At 40.9% G+C, this 13,778-nt stretch overlaps 1 protein-coding gene across 6 annotated transcripts in view; it reads left to right on the forward strand.

The window, feature by feature from the left end:
* Kcne3 (potassium channel, voltage gated subfamily E regulatory beta subunit 3) overlaps nucleotides 1-2,809 on the forward strand; it is a 33,849-nt gene extending 31,040 nt beyond the window's left edge. For 3 of the 6 annotated variants that reach the window (XM_013511942.1, XM_005379922.2, XM_005379919.2), the window contains one exon: nucleotides 852-2,809. In XM_013511942.1, coding sequence (XP_013367396.1) covers nucleotides 852-1,212 — 361 coding nt within the window. In that variant the 3' untranslated portion in view covers nucleotides 1,213-2,809. The remainder of the gene's footprint in view (nucleotides 1-851) is intronic. The other 3 variants (XM_005379923.2, XM_005379920.2, XM_005379918.2) reach the window with 2 other exon arrangements.
* The last annotated feature ends 10,969 nt before the right edge of the window (nucleotides 2,810-13,778 follow it).

The raw sequence follows: 13,778 nt of genomic DNA on the forward strand, positions 1-13,778 counted from the left end.
AAAGGGAGGGGCTTTTTGTTTTATTTCTTTTTCTTTCTTCCTTTTTTTGTTTTGTTTTTTATTTTTTGGTGGTGCTAGTGTGAGTGAACTGAGGGCCTCTCACATGCTAGGCAAGGGCTCTACCAACGAGTTACATCCCCAGCCCTGAAGGGAAGTTCTGAAAATGTCTTGTAATGGTGCCACACAGTCCATTTAGATTGGGATGGAGGCAGAAGGAGCTCTAAACTTGGCTTCAGAGAGTAAGACTTTATATTGGCTGTACTTCCAACATTCTCTGTGATCATAGACAAGCTACTTATTCGTTGTGGGCCTCAATTTCTCCGTGCATAAAACAGAATGTGTTAGATTAATCCCTAAGACCTTTTTTTGCCTAAAGTTCAGTGACTAACAGAAGCTAAAGAAAGGAGAGTTAATATGAGTTACAAAGGTCAGGGAAAACTTTATTTATTCCATACTTACTTATTTTTGCAGTACTGGAGATTGAACCCAGGGCCTTCTCACTGAGCTACAGTTTCAGTCCTTTATTTTTTTACTTTGAGACAATGTCTCACTAGGTCACTAAATTTCCCAGGCTGGGCTTGAACTTGTGATTCTCCTGCCTCAGTGTCCCAAGTGCTGATATTACAGGCATGAGAACTTATGGGGAGCTGTCACCAGTGCTTATATGTAGCAGTGAGTAAAACAGACGTAGTCTTTGCTTTCACTGAGGTCGAGGTCTACTGTAGAAAACAGACATATAAGTAGTAACAATAAATCTGTGATGTTGAGATTCTAGCTGGGGTCTGCCCAGTGGGGAGGTCATTCAGGCTCCAGGTAACAGAATTCATCTCCTCCCTCTTTCCTCTTGACAGCAGAGAATCCTGCAGTTCTTCTCTCGCCTTGATTTCTGTTGCTATGGAGACTACCAACAGGACTGAGACCTGGTATGAGAGCCTGCATGCTGTGCTAAAGGCTCTAAATGCCACACTTCACAACAACTTGCTCTGCCGGCCAGGACCACAGCTAGGGCCAGGGCCAGACAACCAGACTGAGGAGCGGCGGGCCAGCCTCCCTGGCCGTGATGACAACTCCTACATGTATATTCTCTTTGTCATGTTCCTGTTTGCTGTCACCGTGGGCAGCCTCATCCTGGGATACACTCGCTCCCGAAAAGTGGACAAGCGTAGTGACCCTTATCATGTGTATATCAAGAACCGTGTGTCTATGATCTGATGCAAGGTGGTCAGGGATGGTAGAAGGTCAAGACATTTGAAGATTGTCAGCTGGGGCTTCCAGAACTCTGCTATGGATCACGTCAGACCTCAGGTTCTCTAGAATCAACAAGAAACAGTGCTAAGGAAGGTCATCATTTGTGTCGGGGAGGAGGCACTGGCAGACCTGGACCTTGTGGATAAGGCTTTTTACAGGCAAACACAAACTTTATAAACTGTGAGAGCCCATGAACAAACATACAGAAGTATGAAAAGATAATGACTAATGACTGGTCTAGTGTCTATGGTACTGGTAGTTGGGAGTTGAAGCAAGAGGAAGTAGTAGCAGAGGGAAATAAAACAGGAAGATGCTCTGGGGACACTTTTTTTTTAACTTCAGCAATCATGAGATTATCCTGTATCACAGATAGGAAATCTGAATAATGTTATTTATTTATATTAATTCACATTTTATATTTTAAGAACTTATTTCACAATTGTGATTTTTTAGCTTCCCTGCAAAGAAAGTAGGGCAAGTGCCATGGGGACCCTTTGGGCCAGGTTGGTGCCATGATTGGAACTCAAGAGCTCTGGTCTCCTTGCCTTAAGCTTTTCAGAACTCAGTTCCACATGGGTATGAATCCAGACCTGAAGCCTACACAATTCTACGGATTTTTTTAAAGAAAAAAACTCATGATTATCTTGCTTTTTCAAATATTACAAAAATGTATCACCATTTAAAATGTGGCTAGGGCCCTTCCTAGGAGCTTAAGGAACCCAATCAATGCAGGGCCCTGAATGTTAGGTCTTATTAACTCCATGGCCGATGTATCTGTTGAGCCATGTCACGGTGCCCTTCCCAGCCGCATGTGCAGTCATGAGGTTTTCCCTACTTCCAAAGCAGCTTTTTCTACTTTGACTGAATTCTGTGAGAAGTTGAAATCTGCTTTGAGAAGATGATTATCATATGTAGTTAATTTTCACATTAAAAGGTGCAGACTGTGACAGGCAAGGTACGTGGTTCAGTAGGAGAAGCAGCCCTGACTCTGGTACTAATGTGGTGCCTAACCTCAGGCAGGACACTTCTCTCTGGTCCTTTTTCTTATTTACACAATGAAATAGTCAGACTTGAAAGTCTTTGAGGGAGTCTTCTACCAGTTCTGATATTCATATACATTAGTTGGAACCATATAAAATCACTTTGTTTGTAGGTCAAAGATAACAGAATAGTTTCACATGGTTCAACCTAGTTCATCAAATGTGGGAATGAATTCTTTACAAATCATTTCTCAAAATCCCAGACTGGAATCACCCACTGTTTTGTTTGTCTGATTTCATTTTAAGAGATCTCTATGCTGTCCCCAGCAAGCCCCATTGTAACATACATATTTGTATATAGCAAAACTCTGAAAATATTTTTATAGCAGTTATCTCTGTGGAACAGGGTTATGTGTGACTTTTCCCTTTCTACTTTATATGTGTGTGTAACATTTGACTTACCTGACTGTAAGTATTTGACTTGTATAATGGGGTGAAGCTACTTCCATTCTGAAAAAAAATAAAGATAAACATCGCTGTGTTTCTGGAGTAGAGGCTCACAGAACACATTCTCCCCTTGACTGGCAGTTATGTGGAGTCCTGGAAAATCTGTGCCTAGCCCCATGTGTGCTCCCTCTTTTTGAGGGAGAAAGTGGAGAGCTCCTTAAAGAGATCTGAAATATTGGTAAGACAACAGATTTTGGGTTTTGGTTTTGTAAGACAGGGTCTTGCTGTGTAGTTCTGGCTGGCCTTGAACACACAGTGTAGCCCAGGCTGGCCTCGAACTCATGGTTATTCTCCTGTTTCAGCTTCCTGAGTGCTGGGATTACAGGTATGCACCACCAAGCCCAGCATGAGACAAGAGATTTTGAAGCTTATAGCTCAGAGGGCTGTGGAGACTACCCAGCCCAAAATCCCAAATAAAATTTTAAATGCAATCACGTGTAAAAATGAATGGTCAGGTGATGAATATTGTAAGGATTTTGAGAAATGAGTATATCTCATTACTTGGAGTTTGACTAAATAAAATGTTAGGATCTTAAGGAGATATATGTAAACATTCTAATATGCTATGACCTAGGTAGTCCCCTCTGCCCTCGAGATCCGGGTCCTCCGGTTGTCTGGGAGCTTCTTCCCGCTTACACAGTCTGTCAGATTTTTGTCTGTACAGCTTCTGCCCTCTGCTGGCCACATCCAAGCATATCACCTTAGGCCCCAAGGTAAATTTCAACAATCATTCATTCAGCTAGAATGAATTTATTGAGTGCACTCTATATGCCAAGCATTCACTTAGACATACTCGGAATATATACATAAACAAAATAAAAGAAGAATTCCTTGCCCTAATACTTAAGAGCATTTGCTATATGTCTAAGCACAGGTCTAAACATTTTACATTTTTATTATCTCATTTAGTTTAAAAAAACCCTCATAATGACCCTCTGTAGCAAGTATTTCTTACAATCACTTCAAAAGGGCCCAGTTGTTTTTTACCTAGTTGCAGGTATATTTGACCTGAAGTCCACTGCTTTTTTTCCCCTCTTTTAAAAAGTGTTATAATTTTTAGAGTTTTAAAGGTCATTTATTACACATATACATTAACTATATATATTATATATTTTATATGTGACCCAGGACAATTCCTCTTTACTAAAAAAACTAAGGGAGAAAATTGGTATGCCGCAGGTTGGATATGCCTGATGGTGCCTTCAGAACTCACCTTCAACCCAGGTTAGGTCCTGTGGCACGCACAGCCCAGAATGTGAATCTGAAAGTCCCTAGAAATGAATGAGAAAATGATTTGGGAAAATGAGGAAGATTATTGACACCAGTAGCCTGATGTTGGGTTCCCTAGAAACAGAATCTGAGATAGGCATTTATCGATGAGCATTTTGCAGGAAAACACCTGCAAAGAAGAGTAAATTAGACGGGGAAAGGAAAAGAGCCAGACTGTGTCTCAGGTCATGTCTAGCCTTGGTTTAATCCACATGGAGCTGTTAAATATGGCTGGGACATAAACCACACGGAAAAATGTGTACGTTCTTGAGGCAAGGAAACTTTTATATCCCCAAATCAGTCCGTCATTGTTTGAGCCACCCTGCCAGGTCAGGGAACTAGAGGAGGGCTTCGAGGAGGTTGCCATCAGCTGAGGGTAATTCTGGGGAGAAGGGTGGCAGCAATGAGTTATTGCAAGATAGCACAGTAAAAGCAAACTAAGCAAGGAAGACCTTTTGGTTGGTTGGAGATTAGTCCTACCCTCATCCCTGGGAAAGGTTCTGAAGCTCAGTATCTCTCTCTCTCTCTCTCTCTCTCTCTCTCTCTCTCTCTTTTTCCCTAGACCTTCACACACTGAGCTACATCCTCAGCCCCTTTAAATTTTTTTTAGATATGTTCTTGCTAAGATGCTAAATTGCCCAGGCTGGACTTGAATTTGTAATCCTCCTGCCTCAGCCTCCCAGAGGGCTGGGATTACAGACATGTACCATCATGCCTTGCTCTAAAGCTCAATTTTTCTTTTCTTTTTTTTTTTTTTTTCTTTTTGAGGCAGGGTCTCATTATGCAGTTCAGGATGGATCTGAATTCACTATGTAGCCCAGGCTAGCCTCGAATTTCCAGCTATCCCCCTGCCTCAGCCTCCTGAGTGCTGGGATTACAGGCATTCACCACCATGCCCAGCTTCTAACGCTCAATTTTCAACACAGAGTTGGGACCACCTTTTGTAGCTGTCCTTTTTCTACCTGATGTGGGGGTAATTAAGAACGGCACACCAAATACAAAAACAAGATAAGTACCAGAAACATGATGGACAGATACTAATATGATGGCCAAGAAGAAGTATTCACAGATGTGTCTTAGAGGAAGTGGGATTTGAGGTAGGATATGAATAATTGTAAGATTTGGTTAGAAAGTCTAAGATAAAATGGCCCAAAGCCAGTGTTCAAATTAGGTAGATGGCTCTGCTCTACTTGATTATTCAAGGACTTGGGCAATGACTGCCATCTTAGCGCATATTGCCCACAGTCTCCTTGGTTAAAGCATTTCTATTTAGTAAGAAAAAACAAAGAACAGAAAGTCCAGTGCCAGAGATTTACTCTTAAACAAGAATGGCAAAAGCTATATACATCTATTCTCAGATCTATAGATGAAGGCTTAGGCCACAACCAGCTGCAAGGGGAGCTGGAAAATGAGTTCCCCAGCTGGATAGTCATCCAAATGTCCATTACTATGGAAAAAAGAGAGTAGATTCTAGTGGGCAGATTAAAGTTTAAGAGGCTTTCACCCTGCCATCTTCTTTCCTACCAGAACTATCAAGATCAAAGCATTTAGAGCCCTGCCAATAAGGGAGAAGTGTTGCTACCCTGATTTGATTGTATTTTCAGGGGAGCTAGTGTGGGAGCTTTGTAGGTATAAATAACTAAGCCTGTCTTGGCAATGTGACTTGCTTTTTTTTTTCTTTCTTTCTTTCCTGGCACCACTGAGTCTGGTCTCTTCTCAGTGAAATGGCAATATTAAAATACTGGTTTAAACATAGGAGAAATAGACAAAGCAAGGCCTTCAGCCAAACTTTTATAGGAAGAATCCTGTTTCAAGTGCCACCAAGAAACCAAGAATGTGATCTGCCTGGATGAAATCAGATACCGCATCTCTGGCAGTGGTTAAACTGTGGCAGCAAATAAGCTCTTGGAAGTAAGGGAGTCAGGAAAAAGTGAACAGGAACGAGAAAAGGAAGGAAAACTAATATGTGATGAACGGCTACATGGCTTACCTTGCACTGTCCTGAGTCACAAGGCAGTGTCTCACCAAAGTCACACCCCTCCTGAGGCTTCCCAACCAAAGATAGACTGATGCAGGGATACAAATGCCTGACCCCATCACCTCAGTTTGGGACAACTCTGAGTGGCCATCTCAGCTCCAGAACTGCCCATAGGGTCAGCTGAGGCTTCAGATACAACCACATTATCTGGTGGCTTCTTCCTCTTGCCACTTCTGTGCCTTCATTTCCTTACTCATATCTTTCAAGGCGCTCTCCCAAACAGCCTTCTGCCAACAACTTTCTCATCTGTCGGTTTCTAAGGGAATCAATCTTTCCATCAAAAACCATGCCCTAACACTGAGCCTGTTCCAAAGTTGTACTGTATCAGTAATAACAAAAGAATAGGATGATAGAATATAGATGAAGACAGATGGTGGTTCTAGAAAACCCAAAAGAAAAGAAAGTGATAGAGACTTGGGGGTGTAGAAAACAGCCAGTTATAATCATTGACTAAGGAGAGCTAAGCCACTAGAGGGCCCAGCACTACAGCTCTACAACTCTGCTACTACATCAGCACATAGAATTTTGCTCTTTACCTGGCAGACACCCAGCACAATGATTTACACTAGGGAAAAAGTTGTTGGTTCATTATCTCCTTGTCTTTTACACCAGTGTCCTAGCTTGTTCCGATGCCCTATCACTGTGCCTTCTGTGCCATTACATATACTAAGCTTATGCCCACAAATCAAGCCTCCCAAAGTCTTTTTTTCCCACCCAGTGCTCTCATTGCTCCCAAGGGGTTCTAAAGCTATGAAATGTGGAATTGCAAATATGTGACTGTGACAAATCTCACCTAGTAGTGGAGAGAGACAGCGATATAATCAGCTGAATTCTACCACCACCACCCCCCATTTGCAGGGAGGATCAGACATACAGGCTTAGATGTGAAATACAGTGGCCAACGGAGAAAGAGGTCACATGAGCCTTCATAAAAGGGAAAGTTTGAGAATATTGTATAATTGAATAAAATAATTTAATTTTCTGTTGTGGACTTAGTAAAAAGACTTAAAGGAAATATGCCTCTATCCCCTATTTGGAAGGACATTTGGTCCCCTGGGAATTGGGAGACGCCTTTCCTGGGGGTAGGGGTTTCTTGGAAGTTCCTAACATGGAACTTTCTAAAGGGACAGAATTAGATTGTCTGGGAAATGGAAAGCTCTAAGGATTAAAAGGAGTTGAGTTCTATAAAACTGGGAGGATGGAAGGGTAGCAGGACTTGTGCTTGGCCTAAGTACTCAGCCACCCCCACATCTCTGACAGTGATGACTACAAGGATACTTGGAGAATGTATATCAAGCCAAGTTCTTGGTAGCTAGGTTTACAATGGAATGAACAGATGCATGCCTTGAGTAACTGGGCCAGAAACCTCTGCCTGGTGCACACCTGCCTGGACAATGAGCGTCTTCACAATATAATTATAATGGAAGGATGACAAGTCCCCAGGTCATCAGACTGGGTAACCCCTGGGGTTTTGTTGTTTTTTGTTTGTTTGTGGGGTTTTTTTTTTTTTGCATCTTCAAAAAAAGCTCTGAAACTGGATATCCTACCAACCTGGAGATGGAGGTGAAGCTAAATTTAATCTGATTTGATTTAAAAAAATAAAAATTTAATTTGAGACCGGATGTAGTGGTGCACACCTATAATCCCAGCACTTGGGAGGCTGAAGCAGAAGGATTGCTGTGAGTTTGAGGCCAGCCTGGGCTACAAAGTGAGTTCAAGGCCAGCCTGAACTGCACAGTGAAACCTTGTGTCAAAGAGACAAAAAAAAAAAAATTTAATTTGATTTGACCTTTAAAAAAGTAATGATCTTCTTGTACTTGTTACTAAACAAACCAAATGAGTTACATTATTTGGAGCTCTAACAGAAAGTCTAGTTGGCCCAGGTTAGTAAAAGAATAATAATAACTTACTAAGGGATTACTATGTATTAGGCAATGCATTATTTCATTTAGTCCTCACAACATAACTATGAAGTAGATTGAAAGTCAGAAAAGTCAGGTGGGCTGCCAGGGTCATGTGCCAGGAAATGGCAAAACCAGGTTTGTTGGATTCCACATCTAACTCCTAGAGCCATTCATTCCCTGACATGTAGTCCCTTACTCACTAATTCATTTAGCCAGACTTGCACTCAGACAGTGAATGGGATTAATCTAATTATTTTGTTAAACACTGAGACAGATCTAGTAGAGGTTTAAAGAACAAAAGAATCTTAGAATCCTAGAATGTTTGCACTGGCAGCTGATGTAGTGGGAAGAACAAAGGCTTTAGAGCCAGATGGACTAGACTGGAATCCTGGCTCTGCTACTCACACCCTATGTGACCTTGGGTAATTTATTATACCTCTCTGACTCTCAACTTCCATATATGTATATTATACAAAGCAATGTACATACATTCTCACTAGACTGATGTGAAGGTAGGAGATAATATTACACAGGACTAGCTACATAATTTTCAAGGCCACTACAAAATGAAAATGCAGGATCCCTTGTTCAAAAATTATTAAGAATTTCAAGATGGTGAGAAGAGTATATAACCAAGTACAGGACTCTTCTAAGTACATAGCCTTGATGGCATGAGCAGTGTCTGCCACAAAATATGTTATAATAAATTGTAGTCCTTTTTTCTGTCTAGATGGCTGATTCTAACCTCTCCTTTAGCAGATGAGGAAACTGAAGTTCAAAGAACAAAAAATGCAAGTTAATGGTAGAGCCAGAACTGTAACTTAGGTCTGCTTTGTTCCCAGCATTTCCCAAGTGTATTCTCTATGAGGATTACAGATATTCCATGAATAAAAGTTTCCATCAACCAGTGAGTTTGTAAAATACTGGGTTAAGGTTAACTAGACATCTTCTGCAGAGCTCTTCAGAGACTTTTCTCTCTGCAACAGGAATCTCCATGACAGGGACATAATATGGAACAATGCCTAGAAATATTTGATATGGAATCTTTTTTCAGGAGCATATTAAATATCCCTTAAAACCCTTTTAGAAATGCTGTTCTATATACTGCTTTAGTGCAGTGGAAGTTTCCATGGGTTTTGATCTGTGGGGTGTGTTTTTCCTTATTCTAAATTAGAAGCAAACATATTCCTTCCATTAGGCCTTTGTGTTGGCATCCTTATCCCAGCTGACTTGGGAGCCTGAGGACATAAAAAATAATGAAATCCAGACTTCAGGAAAAGCATACTTGTTTGCATCCAAAAGGCAGCATCCAAAGTTGCATCCAAAAGGCAGATCTAATATGCCTTTCTCCCAGGAGTAGGAATACAAAGACAAAATATACACCATGACCCCAACATTCTTTCCATTCTGGATAATTTGCTTACAGTCACCACATCTCAAGAGTAATAGCTAAAGTCCCATATGAAGTCACACAGGAAATCAGAAAAATCAGTATTGTCACTTTACTAACCATTTGATCTACATTGTTTAATTGACCTGTTCATCTTTTTTTTTTTTTTTTTTTTTGAGACAAGGTCTCGCTATGTAGTAGTTTAGACTGGGCTTGGACTCACTATGTGGTCCAGACAAGCCTCAAACTCCTGGCAATCCTTCTGCCTCAGCCTCCCAAGTGCTGGGATTACATGCAACACCATGCCCAACTACATCCCTTTGTTTTTATTGAATACCCTCTTGCATCAAATTAACCTCTCCCATTTGTGAACTAACATACATTTAGGTTTTATCTGTAGCACTCTTTCCTCCAGACTCTTGAAAATCTCTATGAAACATAGTTTTAAACCTATCAGACTGGATGATCACCATAGTTCTTTTTAGCTCCAATGGTCTATGATTCAAATTTATATGTGGTTTTGTAATCCCTTGCCTCCTCCTTTAATGAAGTACTTAGCTCCTTAAGAAATGTTCCTCTTAATTTCTGAGAGGCCCAGGGAGTGATTCTCACATGCTGCACCGGTGAGATGGTAGGACCCTTCTGGAGTTGTCAGTACATGGAATCCATCACATGGAATGTGCAGAGGGTGACTACCTCTCTGAATCCTTCCTCATCATAATGCACATTTCACATTGGCTTCTAATAGGTCTTATTTACATCTTTTGACTCACGGAGTTTTTAGTAAAGTAGTTCTTCTACATTTTGCTGATTTCTCCTTACCCGCTTTTCCTCTCTACAAATCACTAAACAGAAGGCAAGAAACATATTTGTGAGTCATCTGTAGGAAAATGGATTCATCTTGAGACTATGATGTTAAAGGAAATAAATCAGACAGGCAAGCTTAAATATCACATGGCTTTCTTAGATGAGAAACCCAAAGTATAAATAATTTACAGAGCAAAATAAAAGATAGATAATAGGAAACAGGGAGACAGACCTTTTGCCAATGGGAAGGGGACCAGGAGATGAAAGGATGGGGAGAAAACAGAAAGTAAAAAGAATTGAGATAAATTATGTGTATGTACCAAATCCCCACAATGAATATAATCATTGTGTACTGCAAATATGTACTAATATTTTTTTTAGTTTTTAAAGCTAAGGATATATATCAAAAGAAAACAGCTGTATTAATTCTCATTTGAGGGTATCAGTCTGACTTACTGGAAGCAAATAAAAAATGAAATTTAAAAGAAAAAGAAGCAAATTTGCATGATAAACCTAATGTTGAATTTGGAGTTCTTTGATTTTGAAGGTCCTGTTACTGGACTCACATTGCTCATCTCCGCACTTTCTTTAAAATGAGTTGTCTCCCAGGAGAGATCTAAAGCCCTCATGAAAAATAGACTCTTGTTAAACTGGACCTTCTTCTGATAGGATGGAGTGCCTATTTGGGCCATTTAGGAAGTGGATACCATAACGGAATAAGAAATGCAAGAAGTGTATTGGGAAAACACCTGTGATGGATAAAGAGATTAGACAGCCAGGGCAGGCTGGAAAGACTCAAACTGTGATGCAGGTCTGACACTAGTTTTAAAAGAGGAGGAAAGAAGGAGGTTTGAGGAGGACTCTCAGACTCTGATAAAGCTCTGAAGTCTCAGCCAGGCTGTGGACCAGAGATGCCCAACTGAAGAGTCTGGTTTTCTGCAGGAACAACAGCTTTCATAGGATGCAGTGCTCATTCAGGGGCAGAGAGAGAGCAGGGGGTGGAGATGAGGGTCAGGGTTAGGATAAACAGCACAGTAGATCCCAGAGACACTGTAATAGAATGCACTGCAGCTAGAATCCAACACATATACTCCTTCCAGGGGTTCCCCCTCTGGGAGATCTGAGCAGTGTACTTCCCCATAGCTGCCACATTGCACATGCCTACACTGTGAATTCCTAAAGTGGGCACAATTGAAACTTAAGCTAAAGCCCATTGAGCATATTTATTATAAACATTTGAGTGTATCAGAGGTATCACAGTAGGCACTGCAGCAGACCTTTCTCTCTGATGAAATAGCAAAACCTAAAAAAGGGCTAATCTGGGAAGATTTCAGGCAATCAGGTGAGTTTTTATGATCATTATGTCAACAATGGGCATGTCTTAATAACCTCTATTGTATATTAACACTGTGTCAAGCTTAGTAAGAAAGAAATAATCCTTAGGGAGCTCCAGGCAAGTGTGCAATAAAATATCCCTCACCTTTGAGGAGCTCAGAGCAGACTTATAAAGACTTTCCATGCCAATCACTGGATGCTCCAAGGAGGTGGAAAGCTTTTAGCAGAACTGGCCTAGTAGTTACCAAAGAGACCTTGAAACTGATCTGGCAGCCAACTGGATGGTGCAAGGGCATGCTCCACCCCTAGAACCCTGCCAGCCAAGATTCAGGATTTACTGAGAGGCAGGCCCAACACCTGTTTTGACTCTTGGATGAGATTCAAAATTCAAAAAAGAGAATGAAAAAGGAAGGAATTGGAAAAGAGCAATTTATAGTTAGAAGAGGTAAGACAAGTAGGCTTTTTAGAACCATACCAAAATTCATCCTAATCAGCTGGCAAGAAAGAAAGTGCCAGAGTAGAAAGAATGCTGGATATCTAATACTGCCTGACTGACCTTTGTCACTCTGTCCCTCTGCGCCTGTTGTCCTTGGCTATAATCTGCAGAGCTAAGTCAGACACTTCTTAAAGTTCTTCCTTTTGAGCAACCTAGGATTTTAACACCTTCCTTAAAATCATCTTGGAAGAACTTGAATAGAGGCATGGAAGGGAAGGGGAATACACTGATGAGAATTTCCTGTGAACCTATGAATGAGATATCATAACATAGAATAACATATTGAGCATAACATAAGAACCTAACAACCTAACTTAACATACATTATGATAAGCAGTAAAGTCTAGGAATGACAGGACCAGTAACATTTTTAAAGCAGAGCTAATTTTATGAACAAGATATCCAGGGCACTGAAATATGATTCTGTTCTATCTTTATATAGAGGTGCAATTGGTTGGAGAAGGAAAACAGTTCCAACTGTCAGCTGGTCCTAAAAGATCTGAGATTCATATACATTCTATCAACACATGAACCTCCAATGGAACTAAAGCAAAGTATGCTTGTGTTTTATGGAATCTTCCTCCAGTTTTCCCTTGTAAAACAAACCATTTGTACCCCCTCTTTAAATCTGTATTTGCTACTTATTTGTGTTTTATTTTTTCCCCATTCCAGGCCCAATATTTTAGGATTCTAAGAATAATAAGAGGTTCCTGCTCCTTTATTTCTGTTTCCATTGAACTAAGAAAATGCCACAGATTAAAAATACAAAACCAAATGCCTGCAGTCAAGGGAATGACATAATTAGCAGCCAATCACGAAGAGGCTATGCAATCCCCAGACCTTCAGATACTTTACCTCCAGGCAGGGCCCTTCCAGAGGATCAGGTTTTCTCTCCAGGTTTCTTCCTTTTGAATTAAGCATCACTGAGGGATAGAGGACAGAAACACAAACTCTTAACCTAGTCCCTGATAGATAAATAGGTCTATGGATATTAAATTACCTGTAGGGGAGAGTGCTCCGGTCTCCATGGGAGACCAGACTAAAGACAAAGGAGACAGGATTGTGGTGTCAGTGTGGACATCAGAGTAGCCACAGGAGGGCTGTGCTGCTTCAATAAACTATGGCACATTTGGCAGCTGACCCAGTTCTCAAGCAGACCTGGGGGCTACAGGTAGGCAACCTGCTAACTCTGTGATGTCACAGCAGATACTACAGATTTATAATTTTTAGACAATTTTCTAATCATTGCTACTCAACAGTTTTGAAGAAAGGGATTTTTTTTTTTTTATTATTCATAGAAAGTTGCTATAAGGACTGGCAGTACCCTGCTGAGCATCCTTTCCTAATTCTTTTATCAGAACAGGTTTAGTGCCTCTCCTATCTGCTTAGAACTCCTTCTACCATCAAATCTACCACATTTTATCCTAATTGCCTGCCTAGTGGTCTATATACGTGTTACCCCCACCACCCAATCAGCTTTGGGTGGATAGAGATTGTTTTGTTCAACACTGCATCCTGGGCCCTGGAATGGCACTCAGCCCTAGCACAGGTTTAATAGTAATTGTTGACTGAATAAGCAACATATTCCAAAGCATCCTAATGCTCTTGCCCAATGGACAGAGAGCTTGGCATTGTGGAAAGATTGCTAGCCATGTCCTGGATTCAAGACCATGTTCTTCTCATTATGTAACTTTGGGCAAGTATTCTCACGAGCTTGTTTGGAGGTTGTAGCAGGGGAGTGTGGCTACTTGTATACCCTTGAATGAGGAAAGAGCCCTCCTCTACCTAGGATGGTCGTCTTCTC

The sequence above is a fragment of the Chinchilla lanigera genome, unplaced genomic scaffold (assembly GCF_000276665.1).
Source record: "Chinchilla lanigera isolate Chin_1 unplaced genomic scaffold, ChiLan1.0 scaffold00013, whole genome shotgun sequence".
NCBI lineage: Eukaryota > Metazoa > Chordata > Mammalia > Rodentia > Chinchillidae > Chinchilla > Chinchilla lanigera.